The sequence below is a fragment of the Rhinolophus sinicus genome, linkage group LG04, assembly GCF_036562045.2.
Source record: "Rhinolophus sinicus isolate RSC01 linkage group LG04, ASM3656204v1, whole genome shotgun sequence".
In the NCBI taxonomy this organism is placed as follows: domain Eukaryota; kingdom Metazoa; phylum Chordata; class Mammalia; order Chiroptera; family Rhinolophidae; genus Rhinolophus; species Rhinolophus sinicus.
In genome coordinates, this window is record NC_133754.1 from 45,028,538 (window position 1) to 45,050,384 (window position 21,847).

Sequence of the window (21,847 nt, forward strand, 5' to 3'; positions counted from 1 at the left end):
GAACCGGCAGCCTTCGGAGTTAGGAGCTTGGAGCTCTAACCGCCTGAGGCACTGGGCCAGCCCTCTTGACTCAGTTTTGAAGATAGTTTCTTATTCAAAGCAGAGTGCATCTTGATAAGGAATTAACCTGTTAACAGAATGGTTTTACTGTTATTCACTTGAATCCACTTGTGGATATGTTGAGAGCAACTGTAGTTTTTTGCAGATCTAGTGTTGAAATTGTTCTTTAAGATAATTGCTACTGGATTTTACCAGTTTTGGCTGTGCACATGAGGTCATGTTTAGAATGTGAAAGTAGGCTCTATCTTAGTTTAGAGAAGGATATTCGTTTCCCTGTTTCCAATGGCTGGAAGCAGGTATCCATTTTGTCTAAAAGCTGTACATTTCACCCTTTTTTTGTTAAAAAAGCTTAGATGACTTTGTATGCTTATTCTAAGATAGCAAAACCATGCTAGCATTTTATACATTCTCATAGCTTCCTACGTCCTAGATAAGTACTGTTATTACACCCAGGTTATTTATGAGGAAATGTCCTGTATATTTAAGAAATGTCTGAGCCAACATTGGAACCCAGGTCAAAATCTGTCTGAGTCTAGAACAGAGCTCTTAATTAATACATTATTAATCTAAAGGTAACTCCCAATGATCTGGTATGATTTTAAGAAAGAAGGGGATTTTTCCTGCATACTTAGATTTAGTTTTTGTGTATAATACCTTACATTTCCTTGGTGCTTTACAGTTTATAAAGACTCCTTTAATCCTTTTAACAACTCTGTAGGAAAGCAGGGGAGGTGTCATCACCTACATTTTATAGGTGGAAACGGGAGTCCAGAGAAATGATTTGCTCAATGTTGCATAGCTATGGAGCAGTAGAGCAAAGAGTTCACCCAGGTTTTGTGACTCTGAAGGTCATGCTACTTCCCATGTGTTAGCAGGCATTTCCTTTCTAAGTGTGGAAAATATAGGAAATCTTTATTCTTGCAGAAGATAACTAATGCAGTATGTTATTGGGAAGTCATTTTGCACATGCTGACCTTTCTCCTTTTGACTATGATAGGCTAAATAGTTTTTATAAATGGAGTTGATTAAAGTTTTCCCTAGAACTCCCGTTGCTAGGAAGTGTCTTAAAAGAATTTTGGACTGGGCTTGTAGCCAGTTATATGCTTAATGAAGAACAATAAACATAATTCTGTGTATAAGTCCAAATTAGAAGATTTCTGCCAACTTATTCCCTGCAGGGGAAAAAAAAATTATGTTGTAGTTCTACAAAACTGTCTGATTTTTGACCTATATTCTTTTTTGTTTTTTTAAAGATTTTATTGGGGAAGGCGAACAGGACTTTATTGGGGAACAGTGTGTACTTCAGGACTTTTTTTTTTTTTCAAGTCAAGTTGTTGTCCTTTCAATCTTAGTTGTGGAGGGTTCTGTTCAGCTTCAAATTGTTGTCCTTTCAGTCTTAGTTGTGGAGGGTACAGCTCAGCTCCAGGTCCAATTGCCGTTTTTCTAGTTGCGGGGGCACAGTCCACCATCCCTTGCAGGAGTCGAACCGGCAATCTTGTGGTTGAGAGGATGCACTCCAACCAACTGAGGCATCTGGGAGCTCAGCGGCAGCTCAGCTCAAGGTGCCGTGTTCAATCTTAGTTGCAGGGGGCAGAGCCCACCATCCCTTGCGGGACTCGAGGAATTGAACTGGCAACCTTGTGGTTGAGAGCCCACTGGCCCATGTGGGAATCGAACTGGCAGCCTTCGGAGTTAGGAGCATGGAGCTCTAACTGCCTGAGCCACCGGGCCGGCCTTGATCTATATTCTTTATAACTTTGAATTTCCATGAAAGTCCACTAGGAGTAAACAGGAACAAAGAGAATGTTTATGGGGCTGACTACAAACTAATCCATACTCACTGTGGGAAAGGCCCAAGCCCTTGTTTCTCCTTAGTACTTGTTCTGCTCTTACAGTTTTGTCTGCTGTACCATTTTCACTTCTAGTTACCTGGCTGCCCAGGGGCATCCATGGTTTTTAAAAGTTTGGACCAGGTTATCACCAATTCACATGTGTACAAGCTGTATGCTTTCTTTTTTGATAATGGTGGTAAAATATAGTCCCTAAGATCTTCAGAACCAAGTATTTTTAAATACTAATAAGATTCCAAAAAGGTTTTGATCAGTTAGGTATAGTGCTACGTGGTTTCCTACATTTTGGCCAGGTGTAACTTATAATACAGTTGGTTTAGTTTTAAGAATTGTGTGGCATAGATGTTTTATGTTATTTGTATAGTTTCCTGAAAGGAAACATAGTATACATTGAGTCAGCCAACCCAACATTTCTTAGAACTTGGTGGCTTACACATTTCTGAATTGTTCTGGGATTCAGAAATCTCCTGTTGGGCCAAGTGTAACTCAGTCTATTCTTCATGAGCCCATCTAGTAGAATCCTGAGGTTTTTATTCCAAAGGTATCCTAGAAACCTAATGTGTAATTCATATTTATTAGAATCTATGTACAGCTGACCCTTGAACAACACAGGTTTGAACCGCACAGGTCCTCTTATACGTGGAGCTTTTTGCAAGAAATATAGTTGGCCCTTTGTATGGTGGTTTCAAAGCTGAGGATCCAACCAACCGTGCATTGAAAACAGTCTTTTGGCATTCGCACCGCAGATGGAAAACCTCTTAGGTTGGCTGAATACACGGATGCGAGGGCCCAGAGTGGAGTCAAAACTTAAACGCGGATTTTTAACAGTGCAGGGTTGGACATCCCTAACCCCTGCGCTGTTCAAATATCAGCTATCATTAGCTCTATTTCCACCACGTAGCGCTGCGTGTTTGTTATTTTTCCCCCGTTTTTTTTGGTTTTTTATTCTCAGAGTAGTTCAGCAGTAAGTGAGATCCGTGCCTCTATCTTCTTGGCCCACACGTTGGGTTGGGATTAACTGCATATCCTTCAACAATCATCAAATGCTTGCATATGTTAGATACCCTTTTACTAAGCTTTGTTTTTTTGAATAATAGTGGTTTAAGTTAATAAGGGACCCTAGAGAAAAGTCATCTAAGCTTAAATTTCTTAGAGAGCAGAGGGGGGTTAAAAGTGGTTTGCTCCAGTTGTAGAAATAGTGTCAGGCTGAGCTAGGATTAGAATTGAGGTTTCTTGACTTCCTCTCCCAGAGTTCTTTCCCAGGTGGTATGCTGCTTTTGGAAGTGTTCCCTTCCCCAGACCTAAATGCCACTGTTTATTCTTTCTCCAAAGCTGATTAGAATACCTAAAATGTCTGTCCCAGATTGTGTTTTGTCTATGGAAGACTCACAGTTGATTTTTTTCCACCAGGAATCAGTTATACTCTTTATTTGTTAGTGATTAAAGACATATGTATGATTTTGCCTTTTGTGAAAGGATGTGTTGACATTCCCGCAACAGACCATTATATACCTTACAGTATTAGAGAAAAAGTGGAAACTATTTTGTGTTCCATTTTATTAAATTGATAGGAAGCTGGTATGCTATATGCTTTCTTGTGTAAATATCGTGGTGCTACCTTGCAGCAGAATAAATGTGAGAAATTTCGAGGTAGCTTTTGCCTCTCATTCCTAGTTTTTCTGTATTGGCTGAGGCCATCAACATAAGACATGCTTTTTAGGGGCAGGAATATTCTTTATCCTAGTAAATTGGATGTAAGAGTAAAGTTGCTAAATTATAGCTATTCTGCTGAAGGCAGTGGAAGACTGAATTTTTATTTGAACACATAGGGAATGGCGTGATCCTCTTAGTAAACTGTTGTTTTTTTCACCCCAAACCATATCTTTGCATAGACATTAGTGTTAATGTGGAAGGTGCCACTATTTTTATCTTAAAATAAAAAACTTCAGAATGATTTTAACAGGCTTATGTTTAAATCTTATAACCATTACAGCCTAGCCCTGTGACTTGTGAAAAATTAAAATTCTTGAGACTCAGTTTTCTCATTTTAAAAATAACGGTTAATACTCTTGAACTCATAGGGATGCGTGGAGGGATAGGAGAGTAAGTTTTGCTCTTTAAAGGGACAGAGTAATAGTTTTCTTCCCATTCTCAGTTCATTGTTCACTAGTCATTTACTTGGTAGTGTAGGCTTGATTCTGTAAAGTGTGTCTTTTGTATCTATTATCTTCACTTTTATATAAAGGTTACATTTTGTAATTTGGGGATTGATATTTTAAAAAATAATTGTATAAATCCTTGAGTTCATTTAAAAATGTTGCTACAAAAACATTGTACTTTTTTGAGTTGTTATCCTCTTAGAAAGTTCTGGGAGGTAGTAGTTTTGCCTCCTCCCTCCTTTTTGGGTCTAGCTTTATCAGTGACTATTGGGTAAATTGTTTTCCTAAACCTTGCCTATAATTTTTATTAGTGATTATTCTTAATGTTTTAAGTTCTTAAGATATGCTTTCCCCACAAACATTTATAAACAATGAATTAGAAGTGAACTTGATTACCTGATTTCTATTAGTATTACCTTTTCCCTTTTATCTGCTAAACCGCTTTTGTACCAGAAAAAAATAAGAAGCCATGTTCAAGACATCAGCAAATAAAAATTGATTTATTTTCTGGCCACTTAAAATGGAAGCTCCTTCACAGCTAAGACTTGTTTTATGTTATATAAAGTCCTGTGTGGTTTGTGGCATTCATATTCTGCCATGATCAGAAAGAAAGATCTGTCTTCACATTTTATTTGATTCATTGACTTTTATTATATTTTTCTGGCGATTGTTATGATGCCTTTGGTTTCTCTTGCATGCTAAGGGGATGTCTGTGGTTATGATTTACCTTCCATAGTTGTGGCATGTTGCTTAGAACTATATATGTTGATTAATAAAACATCTTAGCTAGAAGCATACTGGAAGCATTACTGTGAAAAAATGTTTTCGAAAACCCATTCAAATACCTGTAATTTATTTCATTTTTTTCTCTCTGTAGCATGTTTCACACTGTTCAAGACAGCAGTTGATGGTGTCCCGTAATCTCTGTTCAGCGGGATATGATTCTAATGAAAAAGTAAGTATTTTAAAAATCTTTCCACAGCCAAGTTATAGTGGTTTTGCTTTCTTGTCCCCACATTGTGTTCCGTGGACAGGTTAAATTTCATTAATGCTGTGTAATGATTTCTTGCTTTAACATAGGTTTTGTATTATAGGTGCTCAATCTTTGTTCCTTTTTACATTGTGGGCCACAACCTGAGTCTTTAATTTTGTATTTGTATCTATACCAAAAATTGAATACTTTTACAATGATTCCCTTGTTTTCAGCAGAATAACTAATACAGTGTTCTTAAAGACTGGGGAGTTGAGAGATTTTTGATTAAACTATTGTTTTTTCCATTTACTTAATATTTACAATATTTGCTTGATTGAAGGCAGTTATGTGTATTGTAAATTTTGGGACAAGGGAATTCCAATTAAAATCCTAATATATGATAATGTTCGAGGCTTGTAATGGAGATAAAGGAACTAGAAGTGGTGATTAGAGATAAAACATGATTTGGTGTGACAAAGGCATCAAAGAGGGCAGAAGAAGAATTTTGGTTGAGATGCTTCCAGTTGAATTTTATGAAAGTAGAACTGATATGAATGATTGACAGTGAAATAGCCGAGATGCCTTCTAACTCATCTGTTGAAGTATATGAAGAAAGAAAAGGTCTACGTCATTACAGTTAATAGAAATATAATGTGGACACAGTTACAGGGCATATGTATAATTAAAAATTTTCTAATGGCCACATAAATAAAAAGAAACAAATGAAATTAATAATATATTTTAACTCAGTATCTAAAATGTTATTTCAACATATAATCGACATAAAAGCTATCAATGAGAATGAGATACTTTAAATTTTTTTTTTTTTTTGGTACCAAGTCTTTTAAATCCAGTGTATAATTTACACTTCTGGCACATCTCAATTTGATTAGCCACGTTTGGAGTGTTCAGTGGTCTCGTGTGGCTAGTGGTTAGTTTATTGGACGGCACAGGTCCAGAGGAATTAGCTATGATAAACTCCCTGTTATGAAATCTATAGTTTAATATAAAAGCTTCAGCATAGACAGTATGCCTTGGGGTACATGTGTGTATGTACATTTCTGCACACATGTGTCCAGTTCCCATTTAGAGCTAATCAGCTTTCCTAATTGGGAACACTGTAGAAGTGGTTAGCTAGCATTTATTTAAGAGGCCACGTTCAAGGGGGAAATACTACAAGCAGTTCAGACATCTTTCTCCTGTAAACATCAATAGCCTTTCTCATTAGCATAGTAGGTGTTAGAAATGGGCTCTTATTGATGACATTCGTGGTATTCACGATACGTGTTTTGGCTATTATAGAAATTCTCAGCCCCTGAATTAGAGGTCTATAACACCTAGCTGGCCTATCATTCTTTACTTTTAAGGATAGAACCTAAGCTTGATCCCTATGTGAAATAGTCATGTGTTCTGCCACTGGGTTAGGGATTCTTGTTAACCTGATTCTGACAACATGGTTAGTCAAATCAGAATAGTGATGCATTTGCTTCAGGTGAAGCTTTCATGCAGGCTGTTGGGGCATTACAGAGTGCAGGAAATTGAGACTTCCTTGAGCTTATTCAGCAGATTTTAAGATTGTTATGTCTGTCTATTAGTAAATGTGTATGTGTGGCAGAGTTTGGTTTGAGACTTATTTTCGCTACAACCCCATAGGTTACAGGAATAGCCAACTGGCTTATCGCATTGGTGGCCATTGATAATTACTAAAAATAAATAAATGTGTATAACTGTCTTGGTTTAGGACATTTTAAAGAGCGTCTCCTTCCCTTAGAATCCACTAAGCAGGTACATATTTTTTCGTAGATATCTGAAATCAAATCTGCTGCCTGCTATCTTTGCGTCTCCTTTGCCCAAGGTATTTGTGGAGAAAATATAATGTCCTCAGTCATTTCTGTGATACACACTGACTGGTAGTGCAGGTGCATATTCAGACCAATTGGTAGACTTGCCCTTCATTTAGGGTACATTTAATCGGACCTCTCTATTTCCAGGGATTCTTGCTGTCTTTGTAGTCACTCATTAAATACTGCACTGGTTTGTATATTGTTACTGTCTTAACTCTGGGGGGACCTAATCTTTGCTAATACATATTTGTTATGTTGATTCTCTGAAGTTGCCATTGACTATTTTCTTCACATTTTATCAGTAACTCACATCAAGTCAAAATTAAATCAGGTGAAACTTAATCATTACTAAAAATATTATTTTTTGACTTGAGTTTTAGCAAGTCAACTTGTCTCATGTATGTTCATGGGAATAGGGAAGATTTAATAGTAATTTGCTTAGAGAAAGACCAGGAAGTTTCGGTAGGCCTTAAGTTGATGTGAGCCAGTATAGTACTGCGTTTCCCCCAAAATTAGACCTAACCAGAAAATAAGCTCTAGCATGATTTTTCAGAATGACATCCCCTGAACATAAGCCCTAATATGTCTTTTGGAGCAATACTTAATATAAGACCTGGTCTTATTTTCAGGGAAACATGGTACTATGGTGGCCTTGCCATAACAAATGTGATCTTAGGTGGTATTAATAATACAGTGTTTAAAACTTGCACCGTTATACTCTCATCACGTCATGTCGTGGTATGTTTTGGCATGAATACCTGGGTGTGAACTCCAGCTTTACCACTAGTTAACTTTGTAAGTGACTTAGGCAAGTGATTTGGCCATATCAAGCCTCAGTTTTCTCATTTGTAAAATGGGGATATTATCAGAACTGACCTCATAGGACTATTATGAGAATTAAATAGTACCCAGAAGGGATTTTTCACAGTACCTGGTATATGGCAATCATGTGCCCTAAAGGTCAGCTGCTCAATATTACCCTTAACAAAACTATTTCGTACATTTGGAAACTGAGGCTCAATATCCATAGATAGTAAGTGTAAGCTAGGTGTAAGCTCAGGCCTGGCTTTCTCCCAAGCTGACAGATTTACCTTCTGTGCTATACCCCTTCTCAAGGGTTTGGTGAGACTCAGTGTCTGGAGTTCTGCTGTTATTCCTCCAAGTACCCAGTGGAATGGGTCAGCTCAGCCCTTCTTGATCTCTGAATGGAGTGAAGTGTCTGTCCTTGGTGGTTTTAGAACCCAGCAATGAAGATCTAAACAGCGAAAGGAAAGAAGAAAGAAAGGATAGAGAATGGATTAAAAGAAAATAACTTTAAGAAAATCCTCAGGAAACTTCCAATGTGTTTCTTATCCTGATGACATCATTAGTACAGCTGCTGCAAAGTTCTTTATTTCTCATGGTACCTAAAAGCCCTTCTGTCTTCAGTGACTCAGGTTTCTGATTTAAAGGTGGTCTCTCTCCCCCCTGCCTCCCCAACCATTAGAGTATCTTCAGAGTGCCTTATATGTGGCTCTCCACATACAGGACAAAGTTCCAGTTCCTTAAATGGCATACAAGTCCTTTTATTATCTGGCCCTTTTACTCTAGCTTTATTTGTTAACCACTCCCCATATATATTTTGCGCTTGATCTTTATGTAGTTTTTAGTGCTACCCTCTGCTTTCAGCGTTACTGCCTTTACCCGTGCTCATCAGTCTGCCTTCTCTGCATGTAACAGACTCTTAGACGCGGCGGTATTATAGCGCTGCACATATTTTGTTGGGATTGTGCCTTATTGTACATTGAATGCACTTGATGTTTACCTATAATTGTTAATGCAGAGGGGGAGTTTTAAAGTTGGTTTAACTTTATTTGTATACCCTTTTATATGCATAGCCTATCTGGAAGAATATCCAGGGAACTGGGAATAGAGGCTGCCTTTGGGGCAAGGGCCTGGCTGTCTCTACAGCATATCCCCTTTTGACCTTTTAATTTCTGAATCATGTATATCTGTTATTTATTTAAAAGAAAATCCTATGTATGGAAGATTAAGTCCTATGATTAGCTTTATTGAGTTCATGTATTACTTGGTACTACATTAATAGTCCTGGATTAGTTAGGGTTCTTTAGAGAAATAGCACCAGTAGGAGATATATATGGAGACTTATTGGCTCACAATTAGGGAGGCCGAGAAGTCCCACAGTCTGCCACATGCAAGCTAGAGACCTAGGAAAGCTGGTGGTATAATTCTAGTCCAGATCCAAAGGCCTCTGAGAATGAGGGGAGCCGATGGGGTACATCCCAGTCCAAGAGCAGGAGAAGACGGATGTTCTAGCTCTACCAGCCAGGCAGAACAAACCTCCCTTCTTCCACTTTTTATTCTGTCAGAATCTCAACAGATTGGCTAATACTTCCCCCACATTGGGGAGGGAAGTCTATTGAGTCCACTGATTCACAGGTTAGTCTTACTGGAAATACCCTCATATGCATACCCAGAAATAATGTTTAATCTGGGCACCCTGTGGCCCAATCAAGTTGACATAAAATTAACCATCACAAGTCCTGAATAGAGATGTGTCAGGTGCAAATATTTGTTATGATATTTTTCCCTGATAGATGGGGGTCACACTTCTTGATTCGTAGGACTCTGGCTTGTGGCCCAAAGGGGTGAATAACAATAGCTGTAGCTAACACCTATCAAGTATATATTATGTGTTAGGCACTATTCTAAACGTAGTTCATATTCTCATAATCTTTTGTGGCAGGTGCCATTATTACTCTAATTTTATATACCAGGAACTGAGGGTTAAGAAGAATGACTTGCCCACAGAAGAACACACAGGAACAACATGTGGTAGCGTTGGGATTCCAACCTGGGCAGTTTGGCTTTAGACTGGCTCTTAACCACCATTCTGCCTGTCGGGTAGAAATTAAGATGGAATTCTTACTTAATCCCTATAATGTTATCATGATTTGTTATATTCACTACAACAGTTGTTTAATGTGTAACTTAAAGTGTTTGTGCTGCTTTTAGCAGATGTAGTGTTTAATACTTAATAAGAATTCACACTTTAAAATGCAGTGCAAGGAAGTATAGACTTTTTTTCTTAGTATGCACTTACTGTTTGCAGGGACTTACTCATGACCATTTGGGTGTAGAAAGGTAGATGATTTTGCAATCTCAAGCCTGAGGGGAGATTAAGGTATTTTAATGGCCCATCTGTTCAAGGCTCTGAATGACTCAGGATTATATCAAATTAAGAGTTCTATCAAGTTAGGAGTTTACCTGTTTTTAAGGCAGAGGCTTTGCCTCTGTTGGGTGGAATAAGCCATGTGTCACATAAAGGTTAATCCAAAACTTTGAAGGCCTTTTCCAATTCTGAGAGCTGTGACTCACCGTTGGGTTAAAATATTGCTTTAAGTTATACAAGAATACTTTTAAGAATATATATATAACTTTTTCTTTTCTTTTAAAAATATAAGTAAAACTTTTTTATAGTTTCATTTAACTTGTATTAATTCACTAACTCAGAAATGATTGTATACTAAAATGTATTGCATTCAAATTACTTATTGTTGTGTGTGTGTTTCTTTAAAAAGGATTAGCCTATATAGTTTTAGAGAAGGAAGAGAACCTTATTAAATAGTGTCCCATTAGAATGCTATCAGTGTAGCTGTTTTGCATTGGGTTTGCCTCCAGAACAGAGGTGTCATGAAAACCACATCTAAATCTAAGCCAAAATGGTAAAGGAAAACTCATATCAACACCATTGACAGAGGACACGTAGATTCTGGCAAGTCTACCACTGCTGGTCATCTGATCTACAAATGTAGTGGGATCAACTAAAGAACCATTGAAACACTGGAGAAGGAGGCTGCTGAGATGGGAAAGGGCTCCTTTAAGTCTGCCTGGGTCTTGGATAAACGGAAAGCTGAACGTGAGTGTGGTGTCACCACTGATATCTCCCTGTGGATATTGGAGACCAGCAAGCATTATGTAACCACGATTGATGCCCCAGGACACAGAGACTTTATAAAAAACATGACTGTGCTGTCCTGATTGTTGTTGCTGGTGTTGGTGAATTTGAAGCAGGTGTCTCCAAGAATGGGCAGACCCGTGAGCATGCCCTTCTGGCTTATACGCTGGGTGTGAAACAACTCATTGTTGGTGTTAATGAAATGGATTCCACTGAATCACCTTAAAGCCAGAAGAGATACGAGGACATTGTTAAGTAAGTCACCCTACTTTAAGAAAATTGGCTACAACCCTGACACGGTAGCATTTGTGCCAATTTCTGGTTGGAATGGTGACAGCATATTGGAGCCAAGTGCTAACATGCCTTGGTTCAAAGGATGGCAAATTACCCGTCAAGATGGCAATGCCAGGGGAACCAGGCCACTTGAAGCTCTGGATTGCTTCCTGCCAGCAAATCATCCAACTGACAGTCCCTTGTGTCTAGCCCTCCAGGATGTCTACACAGTTGGTGGTGTTGGTCCTGCCCTGTGGGCCAAGTGGAGACTGGGGTTCTCCCGCCCGGCATGGTGGTCACCTTGGCTCCAGTCAACGTTACAACATAAGTAAAGTCTGTTGAAATGCACCATGAGGCTTTGAGTGAAGCTCTTCCTGGGGCTTCATTGTCAGGAATGTGTCTGTCAAAGATGTTCGTCATGGCAATGTGGCTGGTGGCAGCAAAAATGACCCACCATTGGAAGCAGCTGGCTTCACGGCTCAGGTGATTCTCCTGAACCATCCAGATCCAAATCAGTGCTGGATATGCACCTGTGCTGACTTGTCACACAGCTCACATTGCTTGCAGATTTGCTGAGCTGAAGGAGATTGATTGTTGTTCTGGGAAAACCTGGAAGATGGCCGAAGATTTTGAAATCTGGTGATGCTGCCATCATTGATATGGTTCATGGCAAGCCCATGAGTGTTGAGAGAGCTTCTCTGATTACCCTCCTCTGGGCCGTTTTGCTGTTTGTCACGTGAGACAGACAGTAGCTGTGGGTGTCATTAAAGCAGCGGACAAGAAGACAGCTGGAGGTGACAAAGTCACCAAGCCTGCCCAGAAAGCTCAGAAGGCTAAATGAATATTATCCCTATACCTGACCACCCCAGTCATTCAGTGGTGGAAGAATAGCCTTAGAACTGTTTGTCTCAATTGGCCATTTAAGTTTGATAGTAAAAAAAAAGACTGGTTAATGATTACAATGCTTTCTAAAACCTTCAGAAGGAAAGGAGAATGTTTCCTGGACCGTTTAGGTTTTTTCTTTTTCTTTTGTGTCTGTGGCAGTTTTTAAGTTATTCCTTTTTTAAAATCAGTACTTTTTAATGGAAACAACTTGACCAAAAGTCTGTCACAGAATTTTGAGACCCATTAAAACAAAGTTTAATGAGGATAAGAAAAAGAATGCTATCAGTGTATATATGTGGAAATCAAGACCTATAGAGATTGACTTGCTCAAAGTCAAATAGGTCGTTAAGTGACAAAGCTGGGCTTAGAATTTAGGTCTCCAGCATAAGAGAACTACAGAATGGATCAGCTGCTTCAAAATTTGATGGCTATTCAAACTTAACATTGTATTTAAATAGCATAACCTGCTTGATCTGGGAATCTTTGGATATAAGCAGAATTTGTAACTGTTTGAATTATTGAAATTATCATTTAATGCTATGCCCCAGTCCAACAGAGATAGCATATATATTATATCAGAGTTTCCTTTGATAAAGAATTCATGACACAATTTCCCTGAATTTAGAAAATAAATCAAGTGGACGTTCTTAGTTCACTTATAAATGATTGAACCTAGTCAATTGATACTTTCGCAGAATAATTATAGGGCCAGATCCTACTAGATGAGTTTAGTAGCAGGCTGGTTATAAATGAACATATGTGTAGTTTTTAGTACTACTCTGGGAAGTAATGTTTATTAGGATTATGTCCAATGTTAACTGTGGAAAGAGTTGGTATTTTCTGGTCCCAAAGGTAGAGTAATTATTGTGTTTTTCTTTTCAGACTTTTGATAAAATTCTTGTTGCTAATAGAGGAGAAATTGCCTGTAGGGTGAGTAGAATTTTAATCTTATTTTCCATTTTACTCTGAATTTTATTATTAAATCCCTTTAAATATAAATCATTATTAATAGATAACATTAATGTATTTTAAAATAGGTTATTAAAACTTGCAAGAAGATGGGTATTAAGACGGTTGCTATCCACAGTGATGTTGATGCTAGTTCAGTAAGTATGTTTTTACTTTATTTAAATCAGGGCCTTATTTTGGGTCAAATAGAAAAAAAGTGAAATGTGTAGGTTGTTTTTCCCCCCCTTTTTTTCCTTTGGCCTGAAAAGGGCATACACAATTAAAAAACAAAACAAAACAAAACAAGAAAAACAAAAACGACTTAATTACTCAATCTTGTATTTTGTATTAAGCAAAATGGGAGCATTATAATGTCTTCAATGGATGTCTTAACTTTTTTTTGTTTTAAGTCTTTAAAAGCCTAGGATAGAATAAAAAAAATTGCTGGACTGATTGCTGGTCACCAAGTAGATGTAAGCAGAGCATGAGAAAGTTAGATTCAAAGATTAATGAAATGTTTTTATGTAATGCTGCTTTATGAGAGCACATTTCCCGATAGCATAACTCCAGTATCACTAAGGTACTGCTGTAATTGTTTAACTGGCCTAAAAGCTTTACTGTGTTCAGCTGAAAGTTTGATAAATGAAATATAGGCTAATGCTAATTAGACAGAAACAAAAAAAGGTATAGCATAAAGCAGTGAATGATAAATAATTTTATTTGGGATTTTTAACACAACAGGCATTTTTTTTTAGCAGTAATGAGCTATGAATGAGTAGAAAAAAATCCTATGGGAAAAGAATGTAAATCATTGGAACTTTATGAAATGAAATATAAGTAGATGAATTTTCATGTACGTTACTGTTTTTCATTCTACTTTTGCCTATGGAACCTATTGGTAATGTCAGCTTTTATCATAGTAATTTAATATAAAGAATTTTCAATTTTTGTGATTTCTTATTTTATCTAGAAGTATGTTGTTCATTTTGCCTCTTTGTGACTCTTCGTTTTTTAAAAAATGGAAACAATTACAAGCTACTCTAATTCCCCAAAATAAACGTTAAGTATTTATCTAGTCTATTTGATAGGAGTTTTAAAAAATACTCAGTTTTTACTTAAAAGCAATTAGATAAACTTGTTTTCTATATATTCTCTTTGATATTTTTGAATATTGGTTTCTGGCTTCTTTACTAATAATTTGCTTTAACTGTGATAGTTTCAATAGTTTCTATTCCTCACAAGATATTCATGAAAGAATGAGAACTATTACTTTCATCTCTTTCTTGATTGGCAAACTAAGGCATTTATTAACAGCAAACTCCTGTAGAAAATAGTTTGTCAACATCAAGCTAGTTAATAGATTTAAAATTATTTTTTCTCATTTTGTGTTTATTTTTAGTGTATTAGCTCAGGAGACATTTTCATTCGTCGATAAGTTAAGAGAAAAATGAATTATGGACACTGACTGTTTTTATTTTTAAGTCTCACAGTAACCTTTCACTTATTTTTTTTGCTACATCAAAATATAGTTAATTTTTTACTCTGTGTTCTCATGGAGGTGACTGTTGGCATGGATAGTCCACAATTATTTATTTTATTTTTTTTCTATATATTTATATTTCAGTGTCAGTGTTATAGAATAATCTACTTCTGTTAAGTTTTTGCTCCAAATAGCACAACTAACTTTTCCCATTCTTACGTTTCTAGCTTTGTACTCTGATCTAGAGATAGACTGTCAATTTCCAGGTTTTGAAAAAACTAGTTTCAAAAGAGTTTGTGTAAGTTTTAAGTCTTGGTCATTCATAGCTTCTTAAAGCACAGGTGGTGGTTTAATATTTTAAAGACTTTTAGCTACTTTATATAGTGAGTATACCAGAGATTATAATACATATTTTAGAATAAGATTTGTCAGGCCCCACAATGGAAGCAATGAATGCCCTGTCAAAACTTCCTTTTAATACAACCTACTTTAAGTTAGTTTCTGGAAAGATACTATAAGTAAAGGCAGGATGATGATGGTTAGAATGTTCCAAGTTTAATTTAAGCCTCAGGCATAGCGCCAAATCTGCTGTTTGGTTTCTGGTTCAGTCTCAAGAAAGCTAAAAAGGTGATTTCCTCTAACAGCATATTTTGCTTCCTTAACATGTGATCACAAAGGTTACCATCATATCTAATCAGCTTTACAATATTGATTATAGGAACAAGTCATGCTATTCAGATGTATTGCTAATGTTTCAATGTTTATTTTCAGGAGGTGAGCAACTTGGAGTCAAAAAACTTGTATGCTTTATATGTTAATTTCACAAATTGAAATGTAAATATTGTTGCAGTAAAAAACAACGGCAACACTTGATTTTAAATGCTATTTATGTTTTATGTTAAAAACAGCTAATTTTTAAACCATTAAGTAGGGGAAAAGACTAACAGTTACTACAACTATTAAGTGATAAGTCACAAAGAAGGAAAGCTAAGTAACTTACAAATAATTAATGTTTAATGGAAAAGAAGTTGTTTTATAGAGAACCCCAACATATAAAACAACTTTTAGGAAACCACGTTGGCAGTAGTAGTTGGCTGATGATTGTGGTTTACTTCCATTGTTTCCCTTCTCCCATCATGTTCTTCAAAATTGTCTTCATTATTCTTGTGTCTTTGCTTTTCCATGTGAATTTTAGGATGAGCTTGTCAGATTACAGACACCCCTCCCCACCAATTTTTAGCTACTATGAACATGGCTTCTATAAACACTCTTGTGAGATTCTTTTTGTGAACATATGTATGCTCTCATTTCTCCTGAGTATAAATACCTGGGTGTAATTGTTGGGTAAGTAAGGGGTGAGCAACCTTTTTATATTTGGATAATAAATATATTATCTGTCCAGATAGTAAATATATTTTAGACTTTGCAGGCCACATACTGTCTCCTTTGCATATTCTTTGTGTGTGATGTTTTTTTTATAACCCTTTAAAAATGTAAAAACTATTGTTAGTTTTAGGGCTGTACAAAACAGTCCTTACATTGGATTTGGCTGATGCATGGGTGGTACTTTTTTTGACCCCTGGCATAAATGCATGTTCAACTTTATAAGAAACTGTCAAATAGTTGTCTAACATGGTTGTGTCATATTATACTCCCACCAGTAATGTATGAGAGTTCAGGTTCCTCCACTTCCTTGCCCACACTTGCTGATATCACTACTTTTGATTTTTGCTGTTCTAGTGGCTTTATATGTTATCTCATTGTGGTTTTAATTTAGATTCCCTGATTTTATGTTAAATTTATGTTAAATTTAGATTCCCTGATGAATATTGATTTTGAGTACCTTTTCGTATTATTGACCAATCAAGTGTTTGTTCAAACATAATGAAAACTTGAGGAGAAGTACAGTGAATACCTATATACCCTTCACCTGTGTTCACCAATTATTAACATTTTGACACATTATCATATATTTCTATTCATTTATGTGTGTGTATAAATATAATGTGTATGTTATTTTTTTTTTTACTAAAGAATTTGCTAAATAACTTATTGTTTGTAACTTATGTGATAAGTAAATTATAGACATTGTGGCTTTTCACCCCCAAATACTTCAGTATTCATTTCCCAGGAGTAAGGAAATTTTCTTACATATCTATAATACCTTATCATACTTAAGAAAATTACCAGTTATTCTATAATATAATCTAACATGCAAACCATATTCAACTTTCCCCAGTTGTCTCCAAATGTCTTTTGTAGTATTTTTCTTTCGTCTGCAGTTCAATCAAGGTTCATGAATTACATGTGGTTATTATGCCTCTTTAGTCTCTTAATCTAAAATAGTCCTTCTAGAGGCAGCTGGTTGGCTAAGTTGGTTGGAGCGTGGTGCTCTTGACAAGTTTGCCGTTCAATCTCCACATGGGTCACTGTAAGCTGCGCTCTCCACAACTAGATTGGGATGACTGCTTGACTTGGAGCTGATGGGTCCTGGAAAAACACACTTAAATAAAAGTTGAGAAAAAAAATAGTCCTTCTACCTTCCCTCCTTTTTTTGATTTTTCATGATGATGTTTTGATGTCAAGCCATGTGGCTTGTAGATATTTTGGATTTGTGTGATTGTTTCCTCATAAGTAAATTCAGGTTAAATAAATATTAAGTGATATTATATCATATCAAGAGGTTCACAATGTTGGATCGTTCTGTTGGTTATAAGTTTGAGCGCTTCGTTCACATAGCAGGTCTCCATCATAATGATCCATTTTCCTTTCTTTTTAAATTAGTTTTTTGGAGTGACTCTTTGAATCCATGTGAATATTTTGTCCCCCAACAACCTTGCATCTAATACTTTTGCATCCAGTCATGAACATTGCCTGACATATGATTACTTTACTGCATTTGTTCTCTTTGTTGTCTGTTGAGAAATCTGTCAGTCTACTGCTCCTTTTTAAATCTGCCTGGGTTTTTTTGTACTTTTTCTTATGTATTTGAGTCCTTTCATGTCTTTTACTCATTTTTCGTAGACTTATTTTAAAAGTTCAATGATATTTCAAGTTTCTAGGTGTTTGTTTTATTTCTGACTCTCCCTCACAATGGATTGTTTGCTGGTGTGTATAAATTTTGGCTTGTCACCTCATTTTTGGTGTCTTTATTGTTGAATTCCAGCATGGTTTGAGTTGTAGATATGGCCCTATAGGTGGGTGTTATGTTTGTTTCTACCAGGATTAAAATTAGTCCATTAATCTGGGACTAATTTTAATATTAATTTCTTGGCATGAAGGTTGCTGAATTATGAGATATTGGAAAAAGCAAAATGGAACTACAAATACTCACGCATTCACGGAGGCACACATGCATGCATTCTTCCTTCTGTTGAATAAGCTCATGGTTTCTAATTTCCAGAGGAAATTTTTTTCCTTTACTTTGAACCACAGTTGATACTGGTAATGATAAGTATTTGCCCTCTACTTAGTTGATTAATTCCCTCCTTCCTATTTCACTGAGGATGTAGTCTTTGAGTAACCTGGCCTTATGTACGGAGTTTTCATTCTAATATCCAACTCACGGATGCCTTGTTTTTCTGAGGGTTGAAACTCACTTCTCTAGATTATTGAGCTCGTCATGTCCACTCACCAAGATGAGCAGTAGTATTGGCGCTAGTGGATACTATCTGGCTTTTTGCTTTCTCTTTGTTTTTGATCTCCAAGGATTGCTTGTAGGCTTTTTGTAAGCCAAGCTGTTCATTGAAAGGATGTTCGTTATATTTAATCTAGGATTTTAGGTGCTTCTAGGGATGGTTTGCAGGTTAGCTAGTTGTCTTATTGTGGATTGTCTTAAAATAGTATGACACTCTATTCTCTGTTGAGGAAGTTCTCTTTCTTTCTTTGAGAAGTAAAGACTGATCTAGAGCAGTCTGAAAGTCAGACTTTACCCAGGAAAACAGCTCACATATACTGATGAGAATAATGCAGCTGCATCCGGGCGGGAGACCAGAGTCAACAAGCCTTGTAAAGTACTCCAGTGGGAAATGGTCAGGTCAGGAGAAAGCAAAATGGGAGTTAAGCCTCTTATCAAGCCATGAATTGTCTTTTATGAGTCATTCTCTAGACCTGTTATTCTTTAGAAAGGTTTGTAGAGAATGGCTTATGAAAGTAAGCTGATCCTAGTGGAAGACTGTATCCTACTGGGATTTTAAAAGGAAATTGTATTGTATCTGTAGATCAATTTGGGAAGAATTATCTCACCATTTTTAAGCCTTCCTATGCATGAACATACATATTTCATTTGATGTCATTCCACTTGTTTAGGCCATGTTTTCTTTTAATAATGTTTTATAGTTTTCAGAGTATAAGCTTTATACTTGTATTGTTATATTTGTTCCTAAGTATATTAGTATTCTTTCTGATGCTACTAGAATTGTAATTATTTTCTTAATTTCAACTTTTATTGTTAATTGCAAGTATATAGAAATACAGTTGGTTTTAGTATAGTAATTTTGTGTCCTGCAACCTTGATGAATTTGTTATTAGTTCTAATAGTTTTTAAAAATAGATTCTTTAGAATTCCCTCTAGAAGTTCATGTCATGTACCAATAGAGATAGTTTTTCTTTTCTATTGGGATGCTTTTTATTTCATATTCTTGCCTAATTTCCCTGGTTTTAACTTCCAGAATGATATTGAATGGAAGTGGTGAGAGCAGACATCCTGTCTTCTCCTCATCTTAGGGGGAAATCACTCAGTATTTCACAATTAAGTTTGATTTAGGCTCTGGGATTTTCATAAATTCTCATTATCAGGTTGAGAAAGTACTCTGCTATTCCTACTTTGTTGAAATTTTTTTTTCTTTTTTTTTGGTCATGAATGAATCTTGGCATTTTTCAAATGTTTTTTCTGTGTCTACTGAGATGATAATGTGGTTTTTGTCCTTTATTGATATGGTATATTACATTAATTTATTTTTGGATGTTAAACCAGCCTTGCATTCCTGGGATAAATCACACTTGATCATGGTGATTGTCCTTTGTTTATGTTGCTGGATTCAGTTTGCTAGTGTTTTGTTGAGAATTTTTCATACATGTTTATAAGAGATGTTGATATATAGTTTTCTTGTTATGTCTTTGTGGTATCAGCGTGATGCAGGTTTCATGAAAAGTTGGAAAGTGTTCTCTTTTATTGTTTTTGAAGAGTTTATGAACTATTAATTATTCCTTAATTGTGTAGTAGAATTCACCAGTGAAACCATCTTGGTTTGGGCTTTTCTCTGTGGGTATTTTTTTTTTAGAATTACTAATTCAGTTTCTTTAATTATTAATAAGTTTATTCAGACTTTCTATTTTCTTTTGAATCAGTTTCTATAGTTTGTGTCTTTCCAGGAATTTGTCCATTTCATCTAAGTTTTCTAGTTTATTTTGGTACATGAATATTCATAGTATTTCCATATTTTTATTTCTATGAGGTCGGTAGTAATGTCTCTTTCATTCCTGATTTTAGACATTTGAGTCTTCTCTTTTTTTCTCGGTTACTTTAGCTAAAGGTTTTCAATTTTATTGATCTTTTCAAAGGACCAACTTTTGGTCTCATTTGTTTTCTCTCTTTTTAATTCTCTACTTCATTTACATTTACTCTAGTCTTTATTATTTCCTTCATTCTGTTTGCTCTGGGTTTAGTTTGCTCTTTTAAAAAATAGTTTCCTAAGGTAGAAGATTATGTTGTTGATTTGAAGTCTTTTTTAATATAGGTGTTTAGCTATACATTTTCTTCTAAGTATTGTTTTAGCTGCAATCTATATGTTATGGGATGTTGTAACTTCATGTTCATTTCTAAAAGTATTTTCTGGCCTCCCTTGTGATTTCTTCTTTGACCCATTTATTATTTAGGAGTGTGTTGTTTAACTCCACATATTTATGAGTTTCTGTTGCTTATTTCTTTTTCTTTTTTCTTTTTTTTATTTTTTGTTTTTTATTTAGTTTCAGGTGCACAAGACAGAGCAAAACTTAGACGTTTATCATTTACATCCCTCACACTGTGTGAACCCCCCCTCCCCCCATCCACCATCCCCCCGTACGTTCCCAAAACCTCTCACCTTCCCCTTATTCCCACCCCCCCCCCCCTCTAGCAACCCTCTGTTTTTCCTCCATGTTTCCAAAACTGTCTCTGATTAGTTCATTCACTTATTCTTTTCTTTAGATTCCGCATGTAAGTGAGATCATATGGTATTTGTCTTTCTCTTTCCGACTTGTTTCACTTAACATAATGTTCTCTAGGTCCATCCATGTTGTTGCAAATGGTAAGATTTCTTTCTTCTTTATGGCTGCATAATACTCCATTCTGTTGCTTATTTCTAATTTTCTTGTTTTGGTTGAAGAACATGCTTTTTATTGTTTCTATCCTTTTAAATTTCTTGATGTTTGTTTTGTGGCCTGTTTTTATGTTTTATCATTTATTGTGGAGAATGTTCCATTTGAACTTAAGAAGAAAATATATTCTGCTCTTGTTGGAGTGTTCTATAGATGTCTTCTAGGATTGTTTGACTCAGGGATAGTCAAGTCTTCTATTTCCTTGTTGATCTTTTGGCTGTCTTATTCATTATTGAAAGTGGGGTTTAACATGCTTTTAATCGTTTAAAAAATTTTGTTTTGCTCAATTTACAAAATTGGTGACAAGTACTTGTGTACAGGACCATAACTCTGTGCATAAGAGAGCCTGAATAAGGTAAGATATTATTAACTGAGGGACTCCGTTATTATATAAGAAATGGAATAGAGTATTCAGACTTAGAGATTCTCACAAATTTTTTTTTTGCAATTTTCTAGGAGCAACAACTTTTGACACTATTTAAATTGATCTAGACTTAGAGAAAGAAAAATAGATTTCCATTAAAAAAAAAATGAAGCCAGCATCATAACTCAGGAATCAAAATCTGGCAAAGATAGTAAGCAAACAAAAAAAAAGAATAAAGAAAGAAAAAAATTTTTTTTATATATATTGATAGAAGAATCCTAAGTAATAGGAAATTGGATAAATTAATTTATTTAAATCATATGCTGCAGCCATGCAGAGTATATTTATGACATTTCAATATGGTTCAATATTTGACTATTAATTTAATTGAATATGCTAATAGGTTGGTGGAGAAAAACTGTGATCATCTTGCTAGAAGCCTAAATGTTATTTAAAATTCACTGTCTTCTCCTTGTAAAATCCTTAGTGAAACAGGATTAGATGAATATTGCCTTCCAATAATAAAAAAGTTATACCTCATAGGAAGCATTCTCATGAAAGTCAGGATGAAGAATGATAAATTTACTATCTCTACTACTACTTAACAGCACTCTAGAAGTGCTAGGTAATGTAGGTAGGCAATGAGTTATAAAATGGTGGACAAGAAAGGCAGAAATAAAAATGTAATCGTATTGA

The 21,847-nt window shown here is 35.7% G+C and overlaps 1 protein-coding gene across 1 annotated transcript in view; it reads left to right on the top strand.

The window, feature by feature from the left end:
• Nucleotides 1-21,847, top strand: part of PCCA (propionyl-CoA carboxylase subunit alpha) — a 356,645-nt gene that overhangs the window by 8,183 nt on the left and 326,615 nt on the right. The window contains exons 2-4 of the mRNA XM_019754213.2: nt 4,947-5,024; nt 12,885-12,932; nt 13,040-13,108. Of these exons, the coding sequence (XP_019609772.1) occupies nt 4,947-5,024; nt 12,885-12,932; nt 13,040-13,108 (195 nt within the window). The remainder of the gene's footprint in view (nt 1-4,946; nt 5,025-12,884; nt 12,933-13,039; nt 13,109-21,847) is intronic.